The 27,622-nt window shown below is 43.9% G+C and overlaps 1 protein-coding gene across 1 annotated transcript; it reads right to left on the bottom strand.

Annotated features, from left to right (window-relative positions):
- Positions 1-1,325: 1,325 nt before the first annotated feature.
- RBM34 (RNA binding motif protein 34) lies at positions 1,326-27,243 on the bottom strand. The gene is given in 11 exon segments (NM_001257648.1): positions 1,326-1,686; positions 3,486-3,604; positions 3,868-3,907; positions 5,699-5,762; positions 5,913-5,996; positions 14,370-14,413; positions 18,708-18,767; positions 20,904-21,135; positions 26,506-26,642; positions 26,891-27,065; positions 27,172-27,243. Coding segments are annotated over 11 exon segments (1,284 nt in total). The 5' UTR covers positions 27,225-27,243; the 3' UTR covers positions 1,326-1,410.
- Positions 27,244-27,622: the final 379 nt, after the last annotated feature.

Genomic DNA, 27,622 nt, shown 5'->3' with positions numbered 1-27,622 from the left:
CTTCTGGGTTCAAGCAATTCTCCTGCCTCAGCCTCCCCAGTAGCTGGGATTACAGGTGTGTGCCATCACACACAGCTAACTTTTGTATTTTTAGTAGAGATGGGGTTTCACCATGTTGGCCAGGATAGTCTCAAACTACTAACCTCTGGTGATAAGCCCACCTCAGCCCCCCGAAGTGCTGGGATTACAGGTATGAGCCACCGCGACCGATCTTCTTGATTTTTTTTAACAAACTTGTTTTCACTTTACTCTGTGGACTGGCCCCAAATTCTTTCTTAGGCAAGATCCAAGAACCCTCTGTTGGGGTCTGGATCCAGACCCTTTTCCAGTAACACCAGGCTGTGTAATAAAGAATTTGGCTGGCCTTTTCCCCCAGTTCCTGGGAGTTCTAACCCCTTGGAACTGACGAGTGATTCACTCCTGCAATCCTAGCACTTTGGGAGGCCAAGTTGGGAGGACGGCTTGAGTCCAGCAGTTTGAGAGCAGCCTGGATACTGAAGCAACGTCGTTTGGGGTAAGCAAGGTTCGTTGCTTTGTGCCAAGGAAGTCAAGAACTTGAGCACACATGGAGTAAGGTTAAGAGCAAAGATTTAATAGGCAAAAGAAAGAGAAAGGAGGCGTGGGTGCGGCGGCTCATGCCTGTAATCCCAGCACTTTGGGAGGCCGAGGCAGGTGGATCACCTGAGGTCAGGAGTTCGAGACCAGCCTGGCCAACATGGTGAAACCCCGTCTCTACTACAAATACAAACAATTAGCCAGGCATGGCAGCAGGCGCCTGTAATCCCAGCTACTCGGGAGGCTGACGCAGGAGAAGTGCCTGAACCCGGAAGGCAGAGGTTGCAGTGAGCTGAGATCACGCCACTGCACTCCAGCCTGGGAGACAAGAGCCAAACTCCATCTCAAAAAACAAAAAACTTTCAAAGGTAGTATTACAATGTGAATAAACTGAGAATGTGGAAGTCTCCACATTTCACATATACCATCCACAAAAAAGTGTAAAACTAGGCCGGGCGCGGTGGCTCAAGCCTGTAATCCCAGCACTTTGGGAGGCCGAGACGGGCGGATCACGAGGTCAGGAGATCGAGACCATCCTGGCTAACATGGTGAAACGCCGTCTCTACTAAAACATACAAAAAACTAGCCGGGCGAGGTGGCGGGCGCCTGTAGTCCCAGCTACGCGGGAGGCTGAGCCAGGAGAATGGCGTGAACCTGGGAGGCGGAGCTTGCAGTGAGCTGAGATCCGGCCACTGCACTCTAGCCTGGGTGACAAAGCAAGACTCCGTCTCAAAAAAAAAAAAAAAAAAGTGTAAAACTCAACACATGATTAGCAGACAATGCTATCAGCAGATAACTGCACTTTTATTAGCAGTACTCAGCAGGAAAAGAAAAAGCAGTTCCTGGTTGTTATTTCTATTTTCTCTGTTTCTTAGGGCATCCACTGTTCTTCTGTCCTTTCTTCTTCGTTTTAAGAACAGCTTTTTCTCCAATAAATAAGCTTTTAGAATGTTCTTCTGCAGCTTTGGAAGTAAAATTAAGTCCCTGCTTAGGTTTACCAATATTCTTCAATCGTGGATTTGAATTTTGTTGTTTTAATTTTTCTTTATTAACAGAACGCATGACTCTGAGTTTTCTCCCCATGAGTTCAGAATTATTTAATTTCAGAGCAAGATGAACAGAATCTGTATTCTGCAAATCAAAAGAAAACACAATACATTAATTTCTACCAGAAACCCATCTGCAAAGAAACTAGTGAAAGTGTCACTTTAACAGATTCGAGAACGACTTTTGAGCTTGCACAGATAAGCCCCAACCAATCCCAGGTGTATCAGCCTCCTGATAGGCCCCCAGGCACTGGCCACCATGACCAGCTAGATTTTTAGTTTTTAATTTTTCTTTCTTATTTTAAGACAGGGTCTCACTCTGCCATCTAGATTGGGTGGCTCACTGCAGCCTTGACCTCCCAAGGCTCAGGTGATCCTCCTGCCTCAGTCCCTCAAGTAACTGGTACTATAGGCGTGCATCACCACGCCCAGCTGATTTTTGTTTTTTTTGTAGAGGCGGGATTTTGCCATGTTGCCCGGGCTAGTCTTGAACTCCTGGGCTCAAGCAATCTACCTCCGCTGGCGGCTTAAAGTGGTGGGATTACAGGTGTGAGCCACTGCACCCGGCCTTACTTCTGTATTTTTTTTTGTTGAGTCGGCGTCTACCTATGTTGCCCAGGCTGAACTTGAAGTCCTCACCTTAATCCTTGCGCCTCAGCCCTCCAAAGTGCTGGGATGACAGTCACAAGTCAATATGCCCAGCCTGGATATTCTTTTACTCCTTAATATTGTCGGGCATGAAACACTGGTTAAAAATTAGTGAACTAAATATAACTAATTTTGTACAAAGAATAAAACTTTCTTATACCTTAATGTCAATTATTTACTCTATCATACAGAAGGTAGAGAAGATTCAGTGATTTAGTCCTTCTAATATCCAGGATCTAAAACATTTAATTAGTATGAAGAAAGAACTGGGACATATTTTGGATAGGTGCAGTTGTAGCAATATATTATGGCAGGTTATAAATTCAGTTTTCTTTTTTTTTTTTTTGAGACGGAGATTTACTCGTGTTGCCCAGGCTGGAGTGCAATGGAGCGATCTCAGCACACAAGAAACTCTGTCTCCCGGGTTCAAGCGATTCTCCTGCCTCAGCCTCCCAAGTAGCTGGGATTATAGGAATGTGCCACCACGCCCAGCTAATTTTGTATTTTTAGTAGAGATGGGGTTTATTCACCTTGGTCAGGCTGGTCTCGAATTTCCGACCTCAGGTGATCCACCCGCCTAGGCCTCCCAAAGTGCTGGGATTACAGGCACAACCCTCCGCGCATTGCCGGTTTTTTTTTTTTTTTTTTGAAATGGAGTCTTGCTCTGTCGCCCAGGCTGGAGTGCAGTGGTGTGATCTTGGCTCACTGAAACCTCTGCCTCCCAGGTTTAAGTGATTTTCCTGCCTTGGCCTCCCAAGTAGCTGGGATTACAGGTATGAGCCATCACATCTGGCTAATTTTTTAATTTTTTGTATCTTTTTTCCCCCCTTGAGATGGAGTCTTGCTCTGTGGCCCAGGCTGGAGAAAAATGGAACATTCTCGGCTCACTGCAACTTCCACCTCCCAGGTTCAAGTGAGTCTCCTGCCTCAGCCTCCTGAGTAGCTGGGATTATAGGTGCCCGCCACCACACCTGGATAATTTTTGTACTTTTAGTACAAACGAGGTTTTACCATGTGGGCCAGGCTGGTCTCGAACTCCTGAGCTCAAGAGATTCACCCATCTCGGCCTCCCAAAGTGCTGGGATTACAGGCGTTGAGTCACTGCACCCAGCCCAGTTTTCTTAAGATGGAATTTGAGAATGGAAGTGAAAGTTATCTCTCAATGATGACACGTAGTAGTATCAATGCCTCCCAGGGCGCTTCGAAGGACAGTGACAATGCATTAGTCTCCCATACCTCAAAGAGGACATAGCCAAACCCTTTGCCGATGCCTGTCACTTGGTCTCTCACAATCCTCACGGCCATGACACTTCCACAGTCCAGAAAGTGCTTCTCAACGGCAGATTCTGCAACTTCTGAAAACAAATTCAACCAAAATGGAAGTAAAGAGTTGGGAGCTCCTCAGAAACATGGAGATGTTTAATAATACAGCTAGTTAAGCATGGCCCCATGATAATAAGTCATTATATTGCATACTTTTTAGTACATGTGCTGCCATGGCAAACACGTTGCGTGCTTTAAAATTAGTCTTAAATCAAAACATTAAATTACTACTCAGTTCTTATTTCCTTGTTATTTATTTAGTAACATTAACCGTACTTTGTTTAAACAAACTTACTATAAGGGAGATTCCCCACAAAAACCGATCTCTTGTCTCTCTGAAACAAAAAGACAGTTAATAAAAATCACTCATTAGACCAGAAAATGGAAGTCATTGAAAATCCTCGCTCTCTCTCCTTCCCCCCATATCTGACAGGTCACCAGTCTCCTAATTTAGCCACACATTCTGTTCTTCGATTCTGTTTCTTCTGTCTTCCCTACTGGACTGTGTGTGGGTACCAGAGGAAGGGAGTGGCTTTTTGTCCACAGCTGGCACTGACACATGGAGTGATCAGGAACAGCCTGCTACACTGGGCGCATGCAAATTTTCTCTGTGAAGGGCCAGATAGCAAATATAGGCTTTGCAGGCCATGTGGAATCTGTTGCAACTACTCAACTCTGCCATTATACCTTGAGAACAGCCCATGGATAGTACACAAATGAAGAGTTGTGGCTGTGTGTCAAAAGAAAACTTTATTAACAAGAAAAAAGCAGCAGGTAGACTTAGCTCTCTACCATAGTTTGTTGACCCTGTACTGGGTCCCCAGGTCAAGCCAGGGCTTTCATCCGGGTCGTTGTCATTTCCCCACTAAGTTGCTTTGATATCGACAGAAATGCACTCTATGTTTCCGTGGCTGAACTAAGTGTCCTTCGTTCATTTCTAGGCACCTTTTTCAAGTCCAAATCTGGTCATGTCACTCTGAGTTTAAATTTTTAGAATAGCTCCTGAACAAAATCCAGACTCCTCTGCGTGAAGCACAGTCAACAAGGTCTTCATGATTTGGCCTCTACCTATTTGTCCAACAGCAACTCTTACACACCTCACCCATCTAATAATTGTATCAAGCTCTTGCCATCTCCTGAGTGAATTATTTTCTGTCCTCACCATTTATACTGTGTTTTTCTGCCCAGACATGGCCCTCAGCCTTTACAACACTTTTGGTCTACATAAGCCTTCTCTTCTTTCTTTTTTTACCCCTGCTTCTCCACAGGGTAAGTTCTATCTCCTCATCTTTCAAGACTATCATGAAATTTATTCCCCTGGAAACTTGCCTTGTCCCTTCTTCCTGGCATATCCCCAAGTCAAGTGTCCCAATCCTGAGCTGACAAATCATCCTGTGCACTGACGACAGTACTTATACAAGTGACATGACCTGTCACTCCGACCCTTTCTAACATATACTGTCAGCTCCTAGGAAGTTGAGACTATGTCTTAGAACTGTATCTCTGACAGAGTATGTACTAAAAACTGTCTAATGAATAACTGAACTTTCTAGACCTTGGTCTATAAAGTGTTAGACCAGATGATATCTAATGTACCTACTGACCTAATTATGATTATTTGAAGAGGACTATGTTTTTGTTTCTTTTTAAGAAACAGGGTCACCCTCTGTTGCCCAGGCTGGAATGCAGTGGCATGATCACAGCTCACTGCAGCCTCAAACTTCTGGGCTCAGGTGATCCTCCCACCTCAGCCTTCTGAGTAGCTGGGACTATCAGCATGCATCATACACTTGACTAATTTTTTTTTTGTAAAGGCAGGGTCTTGCTACATTGCTCAGGCTGCTCTAACTCCTGGGCTCAAGTAATCCTCCCGCCTTGGCCTCCCAAAATGTTAGGATTACAGGCATGAGCCACTGTGCCCAGCCAGGACTACGTTTTTGAAGGGAATGTTGACCTCGGTCCTTGTGCCTCTCTTGCCATCAACTCTGTAATCACAGAGGACATAGGCTGTTTCCTTCTGTGCTTCCCTCACATTGCTGATTCCAGTCCCCTTCCAGGAAAAGCCTGGAAGGAAAGATTTCTCTCTACAAAGCTTTCGTTCTTTAAACAAATCAAGTACTACTTACAGATGAGGTCTCAGATGCGAGATCAACTCTAATACGAAATCCATCTGCAATTTGGGCCCCATTTCTATGTTATAAATACAAAGGGAAAATGGTTGTTAAAAATGAGTACTCAATTACTAAAACATCTATGCTAAAGTGAAACCAAAGAATAAACAAAGTACTCACACATACTTATACGACAATTATTCTGTTCAAACCTAAGGGATAAAATTACCTTTTCAACGCCTGTGTGGCAGCACTCTCTTCCTTAAACACAACATAGGCATTAATATTTTTCTGATCAGGATGAATTTTACGTCTACACCAAAAAAAAAAAAAAAAAAAGAAAGAAAGAAAAGAGAGACAAGGTAAAGTTTGTTAGCCTCAAAGTCACTAGAAAAAATCCAGTTTGTTTTCAACTCTTAATCAACACACATGACAAGAATTCCTGGGTGGAAATTTCATCTCTTTGAACAAATATTTAGTAATAACTCAAAAAATAACACACAACTTAAAGATATTGATGGAGACACAACCCACACTTTCTTAAGAGTCATAACCATGAGAAAACAGATGGACCATGTATATGAATCCCTGAGAACCATACAAGAACTGAAAACTAACATCTTAGCTGCAGTCCGTATGTAACACACGAACAGTTGTGAGACGTGAGTTTTCCTCTTTACTGTAAAACACCCATATAGAAGAGTGCACAAACCACGTATAGCTGAGCGAATTAACAGCTCAATGTGCCTTGTAGCCCACTCAGAAGCCTCCCTGTGGCCCTTTCCAGTTGCAGCCCCTCCTTCCCTCCAAAGGCAACCACCATTCCCATTTTTATAGGAACTACTTCCCTGCACATCTTTGTGGTTTTATCAGCCAAGTGTCTTAGACATCATACTTTGATCTTGTCTATTCTTTTGACCTGATATGTCTTTTGAATCTTGTTTAATTTACAGAACTTTCTCTGGATCTCTGTATCTCACTGTTTGGCCTGCAGAACTCCCCCCAGCCTGGATTTTGTGACTGCAAGCTCATCAAGTAGTTCAACACAAACCTTTGTCCTCTATACTTCTTGTAAACTGGCAGCTGCATCCAAAGGCTGGATCAGACTCAGATGTGACCCCTTTGTCACGACTGTTGGTGGGTGTTGTGTTCTTTCCAGAGAGTCATGTTATGACTGGTTTTTACCCTGTGTCAATGACTGCAGCTGGTGTTACCAAATGCCTAAACTCATTGAGTCACTAGGTTTGCAAAACGGTGATATAATTTGGTTGTGAGGAGTTAGCAAAAAGGACCTAGTAATGAACACAGATCTTTCCCTGAAGACATCAACCTACTGTTTTGAAGTAACAAAAACGCTACTACACAAATGAGTATCATCAAGAACGGAACTGGAAAACAGTGCTTGACATAACTCATGGCATTCTGTAATAATATACTACACTAATGCTTTTGTATTGATTAAACCAGCTGTGATTTACTGAATGCCTAATATATACCAGACACTCAGTTAGATATTTAATGTATTTCATTTAATCTCACAACTCCAACAGGTGGTTTTTTTTTTCTGATTTTATGAGTAAGGAAGCTGAGACTGAAAGAGGTACGTGACTGTGATGAAACGGCAACAAGTGGCTGGCCTAGGACTGAAACCAAGTCTAGCTGACTCTAGAGCCCTGCTCTTTCACACAACACACAGCTGCTGACAACATCCAAATCCAACACATCCTAGTGCACCCCCAGGAACAAATGCTGGAGTTCCACTTCCACCTAGAATGTCAAAAGCCAGAAAGTGCATCACTCCTGCCCTTACCAGTTAAGAAGAAACCAGATAACCCACAGCATCATAACTTCTGTTGCAGCCATCAGAGAGCTGAAGTCTTGGGGAAAGCCAGCAGCTAGAAGCTAAGGACACGCCTGCTCCCTCCAACGAGAGACAGAGGAAGCACTGGCTCTACTGGCTCTATGACGGCTGAGCACAGGGGCAAAATGCTGGACACCAGACAAGCAGGAAAGATTCCCACCATGATCTCACTAAAACACTAGAGTTCAGTGTGGGCTGGGCCTGAAACAGAAGTCCTGGAGGCTGCTGACGCAGGAGTGTGCACCCATCCTCAGGATCTGCCCCAATGATCTCCACTCTGTGGGAAAGGCCGACATCGCAGCCATGGGTGCTGCAGGCCTGGAGGACGGAATGGCCAAAGTGTGGGAAAGGCACAAAGCCCCACCTGGATTCTTCTCTTGATGGAGGAGAAGGCTAAGCTGCTAGGGGAGGGATAGCAAACCCTGTCACTCCAGGGCACAGAGAAGACCCCTACAGCCGGAAGAAGGGAGGAGTCCAGCTACCAGGGGAGAGGTGGGAAACATCCTCTGCGCAATCCCCACTAAAGGCACAAGGCATCTGGCACAGCTTGGCTGCCCCAGGAAAAATGCCCTGATCAGGTGCACTCCTGAGACACAGAAACACTAAGACAAGACAGCAGAGACCCTGCTGTGCCCACTCCCACCAGACTACCAAGCAAATGACAAACAACAGCACTCTTTATTTTGAGATGGAGTTTCACTCTTGTAGTCCAGGCTGGAGGGCAATGGCACGATCTCGGCTCACTGCAACCTCTAACTCCCGGGTTCAAGCGATTCTCCTGCCTCAGCCTCCCGAGTAGCTGGGATTACAGATGCCTGCCACCACACCCGGCGAATTTTTGTATTTTTAGTAGAGACAGGGTTTCACCATACTGGCCAAGCTGGTCTTGAAATCCTGACCTCAGGTGATTCGCCAGCCTTGGCCTCCCAAAGTAATGAATTACAGGTGTGAGCCACTGTGCCTGGCCAACAACAGCACTCTCTAAATGAGATCTTTGATAAAACCTACAACTTTCAATCTCTAAGAGACACCTCTGGGCGGGTGCGGTGGCTCATGCTTGTAATCCTAGCACTTTGGGAGGCTGAGGTGGGTGGATCATCTGAGGTCAGGAGTTCGAAACCAGCCTGGCCAACATGGTGAAACCCAGTCTCTACTAAAAATACAAAAATTCGCCAGGTGTGGTGGCACACGCTTGTAATCCCAGCTACTTGGGAGGCTGAGGCAGGAGAATCACCTGAACCCGGGAGGCGGAGGTTGCAGTGAGCTGGGATCGCGCCACTGCACTCCAGCCTAGCGACAGAGAGAGACACTTCTAAAAAAGCCAGCCACAAACTGGAGCAAAATATCTGAAACACACATAGCAGGAAAAGGTGTTATATCTACAATATATAAATAACTCCTTACAATTGTATAAAAATAATTTAAAGGTCACTAAAAAATGGGCAAAATTTTTGTACCAACATTTCACCAAAGAATAGATACAAATAGTAAGCACATAAGATGCTTAACATCTGTAGTCACTGTGGTTGGCAAACCTTTAGAATGGCTAAAATTAAATGACGATGCCAAGTGCTGGTGAGGATGTGAAGTAACTGACATTCTCATCTATAGCTGGTAGGAATGTGAAATGGTACAAGCACTTTGGAAAACAATTTTGCAGTTTCTTAGAAAGTTAAAATATACCATAAGATCCGGCAATCCCACCAGGCAGTTTCTCAAGAGAAATGATCCGTACCCAAATCTTTTTAGCATTTTTATGTATAACAGCCAAAGGCTGAAATAACCTGAATGTTCATAAACTGGTGAATGGGGCCGGGTGCGGTGGCTCACGCCTATAATCCCAGCACTTTGGCAGTCCGAGGTGGACAGATCACCTGAGGTCAGGAGTTTTAGACCAGCCTGACCAACATGGCAAAACCTCATCTCAACTAAAAGTATGAAAAAATTAGCCGGGCATGGTGGATATGTGTCTGTAATCCCAGCTGCTCGGGAGGCTGAGGCATGAAAATCACTTGAACCTGGGAGGTGGAGGTTGAAGTTAGCCAAGATGGTGCCACTCACTCCAGCCTGGGCGACAGAGCAAGACTCCATCACAATACAATATGATACATCACAATAAATACAATACAACACAACACAATAAACAGGTGAATACACAAACAAATGGTACTGTCATACAATGGAATACTACTGAGCAATAAAAACGAATTAATTACCAATGCATTGCAATAATAAGAACAAATCTCAGACGGGCACGGTGGCTCAAGCCTATAATTGCAACACTTTGGGAGGCAAAGGCAGGAGAGCTGCTTGAGCTCAGGAGTTCAGGACCAGTCGGGGCAATAGTGATACCTTGGCTCTACTAAAAACTTAAAAATATCAGCCGGGTGTGGTGGTGAGCACCTGTAGTCCCAGGTATTTAGGAGGCTGAGGCAGGAGGACTGCTTGAGCCCAGGTGATCAAGGCTACCGTGAGCCATAATCCGCCACTGGACTCCAGCCTGGGCAACAGCACAAGACACTGTTCCCCTCCACCAACCCTCCCCCACAAAAAAAAAAACCTCAAAATCATTATGCTGAGCAAGTTAGACAAGAGTACACCCTGTATGATGACTCTACTTACATAAAATTCTGGAAAAGGCAAACTAACACATAGAGACAGAAAGCAAGTGAGTGGCTACCTGAGGACAGAGGTGGAGGGACATATTGCAGAAGGTTAGGAAGAAACTCAAGGAGATAAAGCGTTCAGTATTGGGACTATGGCAGTGATTTCAAGACTGCCTACATATGTTAAAATCATAAAACTGTACATGTCATATATGTGTAGTTTACTGGAAGTAGCCTTAATAAACCAAAAAAAAAAAAAAGTTTTAAACATTTTGGCTATAAGAAAAAGGAAAAAAGTTTTACATGGCAAAATTTCCCATAAGCCAAGTCAAAAAGCCAACGAGCTGGGGTGTGGTGGTGTGCACCTGTAGTCCCAGCTACTCGGGAGGCTGAGGCAGAATGATTACTTGAGCAAAGGGAATTCCAGGCTATAGTGGACTATGATTGAGTCACTGCACTCCTGCTGGAGAACAAAGCAAGACTCTAACTCTGAAAAATAAAAAAAGGGCCGGGCACGGTGGCTCATGCCTGTAATCCCAGCACGTCCGGAGGCTGAGGGGGGCAGATAACCTGAGGTCGCGAGTTCGCGACCAGCCTGACCAACATGGGGAAGCCCCGTCTCTACTAAAAATACAAAATTAGCCAGGCGTAGTGGCACATGCCTGTAATCCCAGCTACTCAGGAGGCTGAAGCAGGAGAATCACTTGAACCAGGGAACCAGAGGTTGCAGTGAGCTGAGATCGTACCATTGCACTTCAGCCTGGGCAACAAAAGCAAAACTCCGTCTCAAAAAATAAATTAAATAAATAAATAGCAAATGACAAATAGAGAAAAAATATTTACAATTCATGTCACAAAAGGCTGATTTCATGAACATCCCACAGATCAGTAAGATTAGTAATTCAAATAAAACAAAGCACAAATGACTCTTAAATTACATGACAAGATGCTCACTCATAAGAGAAATTCAAATTAGAAATACCACACTCAACTATCAGGTTTCCAACAATCACAAAGCTCAAAAACGTACTTTTTTTTTTTGAGATAGGGTCTCACTCTGTCATCCAGGCTGGAGGGTAGTAGTGCAATCATGGTTCACTGCAGCCTCCACCCTCTGGGCTCAAGTGATCCTCCCACCTCAGCCCCCAGAGTAGCTGGACTACAGGCGTGCACCACCTTGCCCAGCTAATTTTTGTATTTATTTGTAGAGATGGGGTCTCGCCATGTTGCCCAGGCTGGTCTCAAACTCCTAGGCTCAAGCAATCCACCCACCTCAGCATCCCAAAGGTGCTGGGATTACAGGCACGAGCCATCTTCCCTGGCCAACATACCGTTTTTGTAAAGTAAAAAACGTTACTGTTGGTAAAGATGTGGGAACATAAATAGGTTGCAATCTCTACGAGACAGCAGTCAAAATTATGAATGCAAATGCCCTTCTGACTGAGCAATGCCACTGCTAGAAGTTTATCCTACATATAAGTTAGCTCATGTACAAAATTACCTGAGTACAAGGTCACTCATTTACTCCGACATTATCTGTTTTGTTTTGAGAGAGCGGGTCTTGCTTGTTGCTCAGGCTACAGTGCAGTGGTGTGATCACAGTTCACTGCAGCCTCAAGCTCCTGGGCTCAAGTCATCATCCCACGTCAGCTTCCTAAGTAGCTGGGACTACAGAGTCGTGCCTCCATGACCAGCTAAAATATTACAGCAAGGTTATTTATTTTATTTTATTTTTTGAAGACAGGGTCTCACTCTGTCACCCAGGCTGGAGTGCCAGTGGCGCAATCACAGCTCCATGTCCTGAGCTCAGGTATTCCTTCATCTGATTCCCAAGTAGCTGGGACTACAGTGCACAGCATCATGCCCAGTTAATTTTTTGTAGAGATGGGGTTTTGCCATTTTGCCCAGGGAGGTGCTGGGCTCAAGTGATCTGCCTGCCTTGGCCTCTAACAGTGCTGAGATTACAGGCATGAGCCACCGCACCCGGCCTCTAGCATTATTTGTAATGGCCATGAGACTGGGAAAAAACTTTACGTCCATCAGTGGGAGATTTGATAAAATAAATTAAGGTACACCTACAGAATGCTCTAAGAAAAAGGGCGTTTTTAAAAAATGCTATAAAAATAATCACTTTCACACCAATATAAACAGATCTCCAAGTTGTACCAAGTAGAAAAAGGGAAAGTGTGGAGTAGTGTATATGTTGAATACCAGTGAGTTAAAATGTTTTATGTGGAAAGAACATGTATGCGTATCAGTTTTTAAATGCTAAGATATCTGTAGAAGCTTACATAAGAAACTAAAAACACTTGCCTAGCGTAGGGAATTGGTTGACTAGAGAAAAGGTATATAATTAAATTTTTTTTATTTATTTATTTTGAGACAGAGTCTCGCTCTGTTGCCAAGGGTGGAGTGCAATGGCACAATCTGGGCTCACTGCAACCTTCGTCTCCTGGATTCAAGTAATTCTCATGCCTCAGCCTCCCAAGTAGCTGGGACTACAGGCATGAGCCACCACACCCTGCTAATTTTTCTATTTTTAGTAGGGACAGTGTTTTGCCATGTTGGCTAGGCTGGTCTCAAACTCCTGGCCTCACGTGATCCGCCCACCTCGGCCTCCCAAAGTGCTGGGATTACAGTTGTGAGCCACCACATCCAGCCATCATTACATTTAGAATTAAAAACAACAACAAAAAGGCAGTGGCTCATGCTCGCAATCCCACTGCTTTAGAAGGCTGAGACAGAAGGATTGCTTGAAGCCAGGGGTTCAAGACTAGCCTGAAAAACATAGTGAGACTCTGTGTCATAAAATAAAATAATAAAATAAAATAAAATAAATTAAATAAATTAAATAAAAATTAAAATTAAAATAAAATAAAACAAATAAATAAAATAAAATAAAATAGCCAGGGTGGTGTGCACATCTGTAGTCCCAGCTACTGGGGATGCTGAGATGGGAGCATCACTTGAGCCCAAAAGTTTAAGGCTATAGTGAGCCAAGATCTTGCCACTTCACTCCAGTCTGGGTGACAGAGCAAGAGCTTGTATGTTAAAACAAAACAAAACAAAACAAAACAAACAAACAAAGAATGAGATGGGGCTGGAGGAGAAGCTGACGGTATGGTGTGAAAATTCCAATTTTCTAACATATCCCGCTAAACTCCTTAGTAGTACTTGTACATACACCTATCAGAACCTCTGTTTCTGTTCAAATTTAGGCTCCTGGGTTTCAACCTCGTACAGAAATAAAAGTATGACTCAAAAAGAAGGGTTGTATCTTACTAAAGCTTTTAGTATCCACAGCACTGAACAATGCCTGGTATCTAGCAGGATCTGCATCTTTGGTTACCTCCGCAAACACTGTGGGAACCTATACATTCATCAAATCTTAACTATACACCTGGCGCTGTGATGGTTATGAGGAAAAACTGGCGAAGACCTGGTTGGCGAAATAACTCCAAATGAAGACTGAACATTGAAATGGAGTCACCAAGATGTCCAAAGGGACTGTTGTCATACAAAAGTTTGATAGAACAGGATTGCCAGAAATGTTTCTAAAGTACATTATATTTTATCTAATATAAAGAAATCTCTGATCATAAACTTCATCATTTCACGTACCATTAATACAGAAAAACACCCAAGATATGAGACTAATAGGAAACCAGCATAAAGCTGAAGGTAAGTGAAAAATAAGCCTTCCATAAGGAAGGGCGAACAAGGAGACTTGTATGTTTCATTCTTGGCACTGAGTGGGAAACAAAAAAATCCCGAGCACTGGAAACAAGCCATTACCAGGATGGTCCAAAACCCTCAGACAGAGAATGTCAAGTGGTCACCGGCTGGCAGTATACCCAGGTGACCAGCACAAGCAAACGTGAATTCTCTCTGGAAAAACACAGGAAATAAGGCATTTGTAATCCGTATGAGAAAATTCAGGCATGAAGCTTTACAGTCGCTTCCAACACTAAAAACATTCATAAAATTTCCATGGCTCAATTTCCAGTAATATTTTCTACGACTCTATAATTTACATTATGGCTTAAAGAAAAACATGTGACAAATTTAAAGGCTCTAAAATACAGAAGCAAATAGTCAAGCATCCTCTATTATCCAACTATATTAATAAAATATATGAAATTGTTAAGAAATGGTCTCACTTTTTAGCCACAAAGGAAGAAAGTTTAAGGTGATTCCCTTCCTCTAATTATAGACTTACTTTATTGCTGCCAGCTTTTTGGATAGAGTTCCCTCTGCTGGAATCTTTTAAGAGAAAGAAAAAGTATTAAAGACAGTATTTGAAATATTACCTCAAATTAATATTTTAAGTGAAGTCTAAATATCCAACTCCAGTACACTGTGATCAAAAACATCCCAGGGAAATAAACAAATCAAAAACAATCATCCTAATGTATTTCTTTTTTTCTGTTTTTTTGAGACGGAGTCTCACACTGTCGCTCAGACTGGAGTGCAGTGGCATGATCTCGGCTCATTGCAAGTTCTGCCTCTTGAGTTCACACCATTCTCCTGCCTCACCCTCCCGAGTAGCTGGGACTACAGGTGCCCACCACCACGCCCGGCTAATTTTTAGTATTTTTAGTAGAGATGGGCTTTCACCATGTTAGCCAGGATAGTCTCGATCTCCTGACCTCATGATCCACCCGCCTCGGCCACCCAAAGTGCTAGGATTACAAGCATGAGTCACTGTGCCTGGCCAATCATCCTAATGCTATATGAAATGAAGCTTGTGGCTTAGGATAAGCTTTTCCAACGAAACCATCATGCTCAGATTTAAAAGGCTCAAAAACCCAGACAGAAGTTAAGATTCTGGGCTCTCAAATTGCATCAGATGACTCCAACAGGGAGGACACCAGGAAGAGACACCGACGATGAAAGACACATGAAAAATGTAAGGAAAAGGCCGGGTACGGGTGGCTCATGCCTGTAATCCCAGCACTTTGGGAGGCCGAGGCGGGTGGATCATGAGGTCAGGAGATTGAGACCATCCTGGCTAACATGGTGAAATCCCATTTCTACTAAAAATACAAAAAATTAGCCGGGAGAGGTGGCGGGCGCCTGTAGTTCCAGCTACTCAGGAGGCTGAGGCAGAAGAATGGCGTGAACCTGGGAGGCGGAGCTTGCAGTGAGCCGAGATTGCGCCACTGCACTCCAGCCTAGGCGACAGAGCAAGACTCTGTCTCGAAAAAAAAAAAGAAAGAAAAATGTTAAGGAAAAAGAAAGGTTTATAAAGTAACATTTTATCGTGTTATAATTCTAAAAATTAGAATTAATTTTTAAATATGTCTAACTAAACTGATGAATAACATAAAAAGACATATCACCTGTATCTCTAAGAGTTTATATATTTTAACAGGTGCATGGTGTCTTTCATTGTGCAGGTATGGGAATCCCCTTTATATTCAGGTTCACTTTATTTTCAGTCACATATAGTCTCCTTTAAGAGTGGATGGGGTAGGTAAGGAAAACTTCCCGGAAGAGGCAGAAATACACGTCAACAACTACAGCTGTCGACGACATGCCAGATGCAACCAGGTACTGAGAAGATCAAGGTGAAAAGATACCAATCCTGCAAGTTCACAATCTAGGAGCATGTAGAACGTAAATGCCATGTAGGGCAGTTATTATAAATCTTTTCTGGAAAACCTATTTTCTTTCTCAGTAACCTGATAGTTTACATAGTAAAACCAAGAAATTTTAACTATTTCTTCTATTTGCAGTTTATCTTACTAAAACTGCTAATATAGTCAAACTCTCAAACCTCAAAAAAACAGTCAAGATGTAGAAATGTCTAAATGAATAATCAACATGTGAATGACATCATCAAAACACATTTATTGGGTGCCTTCTGTACAGGGTCTATATCCCATTATTTGTTTGGTTTTGTATTTTTTTGTTTGTGTTTGAAACAGAATCTCACTTTGTCGCCCAGGCTAGAGTGCAGTGGCACAATCTTGGCTCACTACAACCTCCGCCTCCCAGGTTCAAGCGATTCTCCCACTTCAGCCTCCCAAATATCTGGGATTACAGGCCCCCGCCACCATGCCCGGCTAGTTTTTGTATTTTTAGTAGAAACGGGGTTTTGCCATGTTGGCCAGGCTGGTCTCGAACTTCTGAACTCAAGTGATCTGCCTTGGCTTCCCAAAATGCTGGGTTACAGGCATCAGCCACTGCACCCGGCCTACACCTGCCATTGAAGATATTAATAAATAAGTATAACATAAGGCAATAAAGTACAAGAATAATGCGGAGGAAAAAACATCATTTAATGATATAAAGTATCAGAAAAGCTTTGAAGAAGGGACATCTTAGCCGCATACTGAAAAATACTTTCATAGGCAAAAAAGGTACCTTAAGGAAGGATTCCAGGCAAAACAAATAGACCAGCAAAGGGACAAAGGAGAGAAAACCCATGTGTAGAGGAACACAGGATGGGCGGGGCCACACTGGAGAACTGTCAGGCTAAGAATTAAGGATGTATTTCACTGACAGTGAGAATAATTAACACAATGTACAGGTGCTGGTAACCCAACAAGAAGAAAGACAAACAGAGTATTTGTAATCACAGCTTACAGTGTGGTGGAGGCGGCAAATAACAATTTCAGTAGAGTGTACTAAGTACTATAATGAGGGATAGGTGCAGTAAAATGCATAGCAGGGACACACTGGTAGCCTAGAGACTGGGGAGAATCAAGGCAGGCTCCCCAAAGGGGAGAAGGCAACAGCAGGCCCAGTGAGGGGTGTGTGTGTGGCGGCTGGTGGGGGACAGGGAGGGGGCCGGGGGGAAGGGCGTTTCATTAATGCAAGGCAGGGAAAGCAGCAAGGGTTCCGGGAAGAAGAGCTTCAGGAAGACTTAGTTGACAGTGTTTTGTTGGACAAATTAGAGGAAGACCGAAGGTAGGAACTATAATAGGCCTCTCCAACTATTCGGACAGGAGGTAATGATAACTTAGGTAGGACAAGGGAAAAAGAAAGGAATGACTCATATTAGGAAGAAATCACAGTTGAAAAACGGACAGGAATGGCAAACACTAGCATGGGTGAGCCAATGCAGAGTCAAAGGCAACCACAAAACCTGCAGCCTGGGTGCCACTAAATACCACAGAAAAATCAGTAGGCAGCATAGGGTTGGGGTGAGAATGGATGGAAGTAAGCAGATATACTGAAATCAGGGTATGACAAGACACCCACAAACAATGCATTAGCCAAAGGTCTAATACGGGGAAATGGAACTCAGAAGGGCAGACAAAAGATATGTGATAAGAGTGGGAAATAGACACCCTGACAGAAATTATGGGCACTGTCAAAACTTTGGGTAATGTCTACTTCTATAGAAGTGGGCAGTTGTGCCTCCTCCAACATTTGGCAATTCCTGAAGATATTTTCCATTGTTACACTGAGGTGCAGGGGGCGCTACCAGCATCTAGTGGGTAAAGACCATGTATGTTACTAAACATCCTATAATACAAAGGGCAGCCTCCAACAACAAAGAATTATCCACTCCAAAATGTCAACTGTATGGAGGTTGAGAAACTCTAATCACATGAGAAAGAGCAATTAGAAACATGAAAAAGGCTGGGCACAGGGGCTCATGCCTGTAATCCCAGCACTTTGGGAGGATGAGGCAGGCAAATTACCTGAGGTCAGGAGTTTGAGACCAGCCTGGATAACATGGTGAAACCCTGTCTCGACTAAAAACACAAAAATTAGCCGGGCGTGGTAGCCCACGCCTATAATCCCAGATACCTGGGAGGCTGAGGCATGAGAACTACTTGAACCCAGGAGGCGAAGGGTGCAGTGAGCTGAGATCCCACCACTGAACTTCAGCCTGGGTGACACAGAGTAAGACTCTGTCTCAAAAAAACAAACAAACAAAAAACAAAAACAGAATAAACATTTCCTATATTCTAATATACATTAATTATGCAACAGTGTCCAAAAACGTACACTATGGTATGTCAACTATGCCTATGCAGTTTAAAAAAAAAAATCATGTATGGGAAAACCAAATATAAATGATACTTACTTCCTGCTCTAAAGAATGTGGCTATAACTGGTCCAGAGTGCTGAGCTGGTAAAATCCAACTCACTTCTATAAAAAGTTTTAATATTAAATTGACTTAAACACTTGATCTGTCTGTGCTCAGAGAACAAGGACTGTTTGCAGCAATCACACCCACCTCCCATACTAAATGCATATGATGAGACATAAGAGAATGCCTAGGATTCCAGCAACGATAACCAGTATTAACTTTTCAGCCTATTCTGTTGACACAGTAAATAACTCACCCATCCACCCTACAAAGTATATTGCAAGGCTTTCATAGCAAGAGTATCATTTTATTAAGTAAACTCACTACATTAAATAGTTCAAGAGTCAGCAGTAGATAATAAGAGCAACTCTTTTCTTGGGTTAAATTTGAACCTATTGATTCAAAAGGTTAAAGTGCTCCACCATCTCACTAATAGCAAGAAGTTAATCTGATTTAAATGCAACACATTTTAGTATTATGTAATTTTATGGGGGAATGAAACATACCAGAGAACGAAATCGTACAGATTCTATTTGTCCATACTCTTTAAAAAACGATTTCAGCTTCTAAAATGAAAAGAAACACATACACATTAGCTCACCCTCAGAATATCAAATAAGTGCTATAAAAGGGAATTAAGAAAAATTGTCCGATAATCCTTACTGCCAGGTATTTTTTTTTTTTGAGACAGAGCCTTGCACTTTCACCCAGGCTACAGTGCAGTGGTATGATCTCGGCTCACTGCAACCTCCGCCCCCGCAGCTTCAAGCGATTCTCCTGCCTCAGCCTCCCAAGTAGCTGGGATTACAGGCGCCCGCCATCATGCTCAACTAATTTTTGTATTTTTAGTAGAGATGGGGTTTCGCCATGTTGGCCAGTTTGGTCCCGAACTCCTGACCTCAAGTGATCCAACCACCTCAGCCTCACAAAGTGCTGGGATTACAGGCATGAGCCACCACACCCGGCCTACTGCCAGGTTTTAAGAACATTTCAGGAAAAGTAGGTGACTATTCAGTTGGATGAACAAAAAAATTTTACTGAAACATGTGAGATTCTGTCTCAAAAAAAAAACCAAAAACATAATTCAAGCTCCTATTAGTATCCATTGGATGTATAATGCTTTTCTTTCAATCTTTTATAACCTTTATTGCATGTAAATTAAGGATAGACTTATACTTTCCATAGATTCTCTCATGTTTTCACATTGGTTTAAACCAGGAATAAACATTTTTTTTGAGACGGAGTCTCACTCACTCTGTTACACAGGCTGGAGTACAGTGGCACACTCTTGGCTTCTGCAACCTCCTCCTCCCGGGTTCAAGCAATTCTCCTTCCTCAGTCTCCAAATAGCTGTGATTACAGGCATGTGTCACCACATCCAGCTAATTTTTTGAACTTTTAGTAGAGAAGGGTTTCACCATGTTGGCCAGGCTGGTCTGGAACTCCCGACCTCTGGGGATCCGCCCGCCTTGGCCTTCCAGAGTGCTGGGATTACAGGTGTGGGACACCACGCCTGGTCTCAAAAAGGTTTTTCTACTGTTTTTAATGAAGTAGAGTTTAAATTGTCCTTCAAAATATGAGCAGGATGCTGAGCTAAGGATTGCAACAGTTACTATCACATGAACATGCAGAAACAAAGGGCAGGTTTTGCTTCAGCGATCCTCACACAATGGAAGAAACACAGGACATCGTCATTCTTTAAACAACACATATTTACTATGCACAAGGCACCATTTCAGGTGTCAAGAGACAGAATGAGGCTGAGCATGGTGGCTCACGCCTGTAATTCCAGCACTTTGGGAGGCTGAGGCAGGCGGATCACGAGGTCAGGAGATCGAGACTATACTGGCTAGCACAGTGAAACCCCATCTCCACTAAAAATACAAAAAATTAGCCAGGCGTGGTGGCAGGTACCTGTAGTCCCAGCTACTCAGGAGGCTGAGGCAGGAGAAGGGTGTGAACCCGGGAGGCGGAGCTTGCAGTAAGTCGAGATCACGCCACTACACTCCAGCCTGGGAGACAGAGCGAGACTGCCTCAAAAAAAAAAAAAAAAAGAGAGACAGAATGATGAAAAAAGAGGATCAGGCCCAGTGGCTCATGCCTGAAGTCCCAGCACCTTGGGAGGTTAAGGTGGGCAGATCGCTTGAGCCCAGGAGTTTGAGACCAGCCTGGGCAACATAGCGAGAACCTGTCTCCACAAAAACAAAAAGTAGCCACGGCCACAAAAACAAAAAGTAGCCAGACGTGGTGGCATGTGCCTGTAGTCCCAGCTTCTCAGGAGGCTGAGGCAGTAAGATCACTTGAGTTCAGGAATTTGAGGCTGCAGTGAGCAATGATCATGCCACTACACTCCAGCCTAGGTGACAGTGACAACCTATCTTGAAAAAGAAAAGAAAAAAGAAAAACATCTTTAAACACATGGAGCTTATATTCTAGTGGCACATAACAGGAGATAAGGCTGAAAGAAAGAAACCAGGCAGGATGTCACTGCAGTATTCAAATATAATCTGCAAAAGTCTGAATTAGGGCAGGGACTGCAGGAATGAAAAGGAGGGGGTGGATATTGAAATCCATTTATATTAGGATGATTTATGTAATAATTTACAATGAAGTTATATCCATGACTTATTATTCAATGCTTATTCAACACAGGAAGAACAAAGTTATTAACTTCTCTGAAATTTTACTATACACAAACTTACCTTCTTATTACATGTAACAGGCAAATTCCCAACAAATACAGTTCTCTCGTTCTTTAATCTCTCTTCTTCTTCGTTGATTTGAATTTTCTTTCTTTGACTGATAACTGTGTCATCTACATCATCAAGTATTTTTCTATCTGCTACTTTAACACCAGGTTGAGAATTTTTCCTTTTCTGCCCTTGTTTCTGGTGAATTTCTTCTTCTAAATCAGCACTCGCTAGAGCACTTTCCCTTTTTAAGGCAAAAAATAAAACAAAATAAGCAGTAAGAGCCATACCAGGTAGATTTAGTATTTGACAAAGCACAGCCCTACCTTCTCATTTAGAAATATTTTCCAATGTCTTCTGAATTTTCCTAGATTTACCACTCACAAATATATCAAAATTTTTAAAGCAGCTTTATCTAGAAACTGACTAGTATCTTTAGAAAAAAAATGATTTAACTCAAGAGTTAGAAAAAGTTAAGCTCTTTTTTTTTTTTTTTTTTTTTTTGGAGACAGGGTCTCGCTCTGTCACCCAGGCTGGAATGTAGCAGCGTAATCACAGCTCACTGCAGCATTGCCCTCCCAGGCTCAGGCAATCCTCCCACCTCAGCATTCCAAGTAACTGGGACCACAGGCGCATGCCACCACACCTGGCTACATTTTTTTTTTTTTTTTGAGATGGAGTTTTGCTCTGTCACTCAGGCTGGAGTGCAATAGTGCAATTTCGGCTCACTGCAACCTCTGCCTCTCAGGTTCAAGTGATTCTCCTGCCTCAGCCTCCCAAGTAGCTGGGATTACAGGTGCTCGCCATCACGCCTGGCTAATTTTTTTATTTTTAGTAGAGACAGGGTTTCATCATGTTGGCCAGGCTGGTCTTGAACTTCTGACCTCAAGTGATCTGCCCACCTCAGCCTCCCAAAGTGCTGGGACTAAAGGTGTGAGCCTTTTTACATATACACAAATACATATACACATATTTCTGAGACAGAGTCTAGCTCTGTCACCCAGACTGGAGTATAGTGGTGCAATCTCAGCTCACTGCAACCTCCGCCTCCCTGGTTCACAACAATTCTCCTCAGCCTCCCAAGTAGCTGGGATTATAGGCGCCCGCCACCACGCCCAGCTAATTTTTTTTTAAGTAGAGACGGGGTTTCACTGTGTTGGCCAGGCTGGTCTCAAACTCCTGACCTCTTGATCCGCGTGCCTCAGCCTCCCAAAGTGCTGTGATTACAGGGATGAGCTACCACGCCCGGTTTCCTTTTATATTTCTTTTGTAGAGACAGGGTTTTGCTATGTTGCCCAGGCTGGTCTTGAACTCCTGAGCTCAAGCCATTCGCCCACCTCAGCCTCCCAAAGTGCTAGGGTTACAGGCATGAACCACTGCAGGCAAGAATAAGTGAAGCTCAATTTTTGAACACGTTAAATCTGCCAGGCAACAGCAGCAGCAAGTTCATCTAAACAGAAGCTGATTCACTTAAAGCTCTTGGAGATTTAGTTTACACTCTATCAATGCCTAATTTCATTTTCTACTCTAGACCTTTAGGGGCACTATCACACTCCCTGAGACTCTAAAAAGGTTAATATGGCAGCAGAGTACTTGCTCTGTACAAGCAACATGGCCAATAGGAAAAACCAGATTCCCTACTTCTCATACTTCTGTAATATTTAAAGGACTCTTACCAAAAGTAAATTGTGAAATGGTAAATACAATATAAAGTATTGCTGGATATGGATAAGCAAGGTCTGAGCATCAATCTGAAAGGAGAACTAAAGGATATTAAGGAGTGAGGGAAGAGAAGAGCCAGTAAGAATCATAAAAATGACTCACTTATCAGCAAATACTTACCAGGTTCCTACTCAGTTCTAGGCTCTGAGGATACAAAGATAAAGAAACAATCAAAGGCCTCCAGTAGTCTAGTGAAAAGACAGACCAAGTTCACAATAAAATGGTAACAGCTATGATACATGGTATGCACACAAAAACAAGAAAGGCTTCTCAGAAGAGGAAATCAGTGTCTGGCACACAGTCCAATAAAAGCTGACTGTCATTACTCCTCCCTTGAGGACAGGGTCCATGTCTAGTGTTTTGCTCGCTACAGTATATAAAGTGCCTAGCAGGAGTGAAAGGAAATGAGACAGTACAGTGAGGTGGGAACTAGGTCAGGAGGGACCTTCAGTGTTGCACAAAAGTGCTTAGATTTTATCCTATTGAAGATGAGGAGACACTGAAGACTGAGAGCATCTAAAAAAGATCATTTGGGCAGAAGAGTGGAAGGTAATTAGAAAGGGGATAAGGTTGGAGAAGGGAGACTAGTAAGGATATGGTTACAACAGTATCTGAGAAGACTGATCAGACTGACCAGAGCAGGAAGGAGGTGAAGAGGAAAAGGCAGATTAAAGAGATAATTAAAAAACAGCATCATCAGGACTTGGCAACTGATTAGCTAAGCAAGGAGAGGAAAGAAGACAGGATGACTCTCAGGCCACTAACTTAGGCAACTAGAAGGCTAGTGGTAGCACTCATGCCAAGGAACAGGTCTGATGAGAATGATGAGCTCCCAGTGGAGCATTCTTACCTGGAGGTACATAGGGAAAAAGAGGTGCAAATGCCAGGAGGCAAACAAACACACATGTCTGGAGATCAGGAGAGAGATCACGGTGGGCACAAGAGATACTGCCCCCAACAAAGGGTGACAAAGGGTCACAAGAACATGACCAAGAATGAGACCCCTGAGGGAAATGCACATTTAAAGAGTAGTCAGAGGAAAAGATACCACAATAACCCCAAGAAAGAATTGGCCAAGAGGACAATCAGAAGAGATTTCTCTCACAGAATCCAGCAGCTTCAACAAGAAAAGCAGCTACGTGAAGGGTAACAGAGGACTCATAAGACAAAAGCTGCACTGCCCATTACATATGTCAGAGAGGTCAGGGTGGCCTCAGTGAGCACAGCTTCAGTGGCACAGTCAGGACACAGAATAAAACCCGCCACCATCAGAATGCAGTGCGTGGAAGGGTGAACAGAGTCAAGAAAAGAGAGAAAGTAAAGAACAGACTACTTTTCCTAAAAGCTAGACTGAAGGGAAGGACTGTGGGAATGGCAGCAAACAGAGACATGCAATTATAAGGGTTTTTTTTTTTGGTGGTTGGGGGGAATGTCCTTTTTAAAGATTAGAATCTTGACCACATCTATATAGTAGAAAGAGGGATAAGGGCCGGGCCGGGCATGGTGGCTCACGCCTGTAATCCCAGCACTTTGGGAGGCTGAGGCTGGGGGATCACCTGAGGTCAGGAGTTCGAGGCCAGCCTGGTCAACATGTGAAACCCCATCTCTACTGAAAAAACACAAAAATTAGCTGGGTGTGGTGGTGGGTGCCTGTAATCCCAGCTACTCAGGAGGCTGAGGCAGGAGAATCGCTTGAACCTGGAGGCGGAGGTTGCAATGAGCCAAAATTGCACTATGCTCTCCAGCCTGGGCGACAACAGCGGAACTCCATCTCAAAACAAAAACAACAACAACAAAAAAAAGAGTGACAAGGGAAAGAGGGGAATGTGGATGGATCTGACGGCACAGTCCCTAAAAAGGCAGAAGAACATACACGGTACACACAGCAACCAGGTGGTTGAGTTAATATTGGACAAGAGGGAAGACACCTAAGAAAGAGGGGAAGAAATAAGGCTGTGTACAGATACATTAAGTTTAAATAGGAGGACAAAAATAGCAGTTCCCAACTATTAGTGATTAATAGCTCCAGAACTGGTAAAAAGGTCTTCAGTTGAAAGGAGAAAAGGGAAAAGGAAATAAGGGGTTTGAGGAGAGTGACAAAGAAGAGAGGAATGAAGACTGTTACCTAGGTACATGTGATGGGATCACTATTTGGATCATGATTCAAATACACTGTTAAACAACATTATGCTGGCCGGGCATGGTGGGTCATGCCTGTAATCCTAGCACTTTGGGAGGCGGAGGTAGGAGGATGGTTTGATCCCAGGAGTTCAGGACTAGCCTGGGTAACATAGCGAGACCCTGTCTCTATTTTTCTAACTAAAAAAAAAAAAAAAAAAAAAATGCTGCCTGGATCACTTGAGTCCAGGAGTTTGCGACCAGCCTGGGCGACATGGCAAAATCCTGTCTCTACAAAAAATACAAAAATTAGCTGGGCATGGTGGTGCATGCCTATAGTCTAAGCGACTCAGGAGGCTGAGGTGGGCGGCTGGATTGAGTCTACGAGGCAGAGGTTGCGACAATCGCACCACTGCACTCCAACCTGGGTGACAGAGCCAGACCTTGTCTCAAAAAAAAAAAAAACGTTAATGAGGGTAAAGAATAAATTTAAGAACACCAAACGTATTCTTAAATTACATACTTGTGCGGTGGCTCACGTATGTAATCCCAGCACCTTGGGAGGCTGAGGCAGGTGGATCATGAGGTCAAGAGTTCAAGACCAGACTGGTCAATATGGTGACACCCCGTCTCTAGTAAGAATACAAAATTTAGCTGGGTGTGGTGGCGCACGCCCATAGTCCCAGCTGCTCAGGAGGCTGAGGCAGAAGAATCACTTGAACCCGGGAGGCAGCGGTTGCAGTGAGCCGAGATTGCACCACTGCACTCCAGCCTGGGTGACAGAGTGAGACTCCATCTCAAAAACAAAACAAAACAAAACAAAACCAACCAGACAACAGTAAACCAGGCCGCGCAGTGGCTCATGCCTGTAATCCCTGCATTTTGGGAGGCCAAGACAGGTGGATCACCTGAGGTCAGGAGTTCAAGACCAACCTGGCCAACATGATGAAACTCTGTCTCTCCTAAAAATACAAAAAAAATTAACCGGGCAGGGTGGCGCTTGTAATCCCAGATCCTCAGGAGACCTGAAGCAGGAGAATCACTTAAATCCGGGAGGCCGAGGTTGCAGTGAGCTGAGATCAGGTCACTGCATTCCAGCCTGAGCAAAAAGAGCAAAACTCTGTCTCAAAAAAAAAAAAAAAAAGCAAACCAAACTCTTTTATATACATGCTGAAATATTTATAGATGAAACATAAGTTTTCCTTTTGCTTCCAAATAACAAGGGGGTGGCTGGGCACGGTGGCTCACACCTGTAATTCCAACACTTTGGGAGGCCTAGGCAGGCAGACCGCTTGAGGTCAGGAGTTCGACACCTGCCTGGCCAACATGGTGAAACCCTGTCTCGACTAAAAATACAAAAATTAGCCGGGCATGGCGGCGCACACCTGTAGTCCCAGCTACGCGGGCAGAGGCAGGAGAATCGCTTGAACCTGGGAAGGGGAGGTTGCAGTGAGCTGATATCAATGCACTCTACTCCAGCCTGGGCATGGCATCAAGATTCCATCTCAAAACAAACAAACAAAAACAAATAATGAGGGGGTATATGAGTGGGGTAAAAATACAAAAGGGTTGGCCAAGTATTAATTTGCTGATGCTGAGTACATGGGGTTTCTTAGCCTTTTCAACTTTTCTATATGTACTGGATTTTCCATAATAAAAGTTTTGAAAAGTAAAAATATGAAATGAGAAAACTAAGACGAATATTGCAGGTATAGGAATGTTAATTTCTTTACCACCTAATTTCTTTAACATCAAATAAGAGAATTTTACCAACCTGTTTGCCAACTTTTTCTCTGCGTTAGTGTGTTTCTTCTTCGCTTTCACTTTTTTTGCAGGTTCTTGCAAAAGTGGTCTTTCAATCTGGGATGTACTTTCTTCCTCCTCATTCCGTTTCCTTTTTTTGATGGTTTCCTTTTTAAAAGTTTGAAGTTATATTTGAGACCCCATCCTTTTAGAATTCTGACCCTAAGCCATAATTTAGTGGTCTTTCTAAATGAGCATCTCTTCTCTCTCACTGGTATGTAAGAGTCATGAAAGGTAACTTACAATGAATCCTGTGTGCCCCCTTTAGAAATCGCGCTTCACGCGGTAGGTAAGAAGCCTGTTTCATATATAAGTGGTTTTAACCAGCTATTCGGGAAGAAAGCCCAGTGACTTACTTTAGGCACAGGCACGTACACGGGTTGAATCTGGGGCTCCAGAGAACTGAAGAGGGCCGCCAGCCGACCGGTGCCACCTCTGGAATGGTGCTCGCCGCGGCATAAGCTACTGGCGACCTGTCCAACCCTGTAGTCTCCCGGCGGACTCCCGCGAACGCCGTCGTCAGGGTTCTCTCTAGAAACGGACGCCAGAAACTCAGCCACGCCACGCATCACCGCTTCGCCAGCACGAGGGAACGTACAACATCCCTCCCCAGCTACTCGTGCCGCGCGCCACTCACCCCTCCTCGACACTTCTCTTTCTCTTCCGTTTGTTCATCCCTTCCAAGGCGATTCTTACTCCGAGAACTCCCAGACGGCAGCGGCGCGCGAGCTCGCACTTCCGGGTTCCGGGCACTTCCGCTCTCGGGCCACGCCCCCTCCTCCCCCGGCAGTAGGCCGCCAAGCCGCGGTGGGAGGCGCTCGGTGAGGCGTCAGGTTTGTCTCCTTTGGTTGGTGGTCCTTGCCGTTTCAGAGAAGCCTCATTTTGGGAGTGGAGGACGTCTTCTAGGAGTGATTGAAGCCTGCAGTGTGAAGAATCAGCCAGGCTAGGAGCGGGGTGTCCACCCAAGCCAAGGGAGAAACACCTAAAATACTGACTTGTTGAAAAGGAGGGAGGGTTGGCAAGAAATGAGGTTGGGGGTGAACGCAGTGGGGTGTTTACAACTGGCTAGTCGCTGTTAAGAGTACAAA

Source organism: Macaca mulatta, chromosome 1, assembly GCF_049350105.2.
Source record: "Macaca mulatta isolate MMU2019108-1 chromosome 1, T2T-MMU8v2.0, whole genome shotgun sequence".
Lineage (NCBI taxonomy): Eukaryota > Metazoa > Chordata > Mammalia > Primates > Cercopithecidae > Macaca > Macaca mulatta.
Note: the sequence above shows the minus strand (reverse complement) of the source record. Positions and strands in the feature narration are given on the sequence as shown.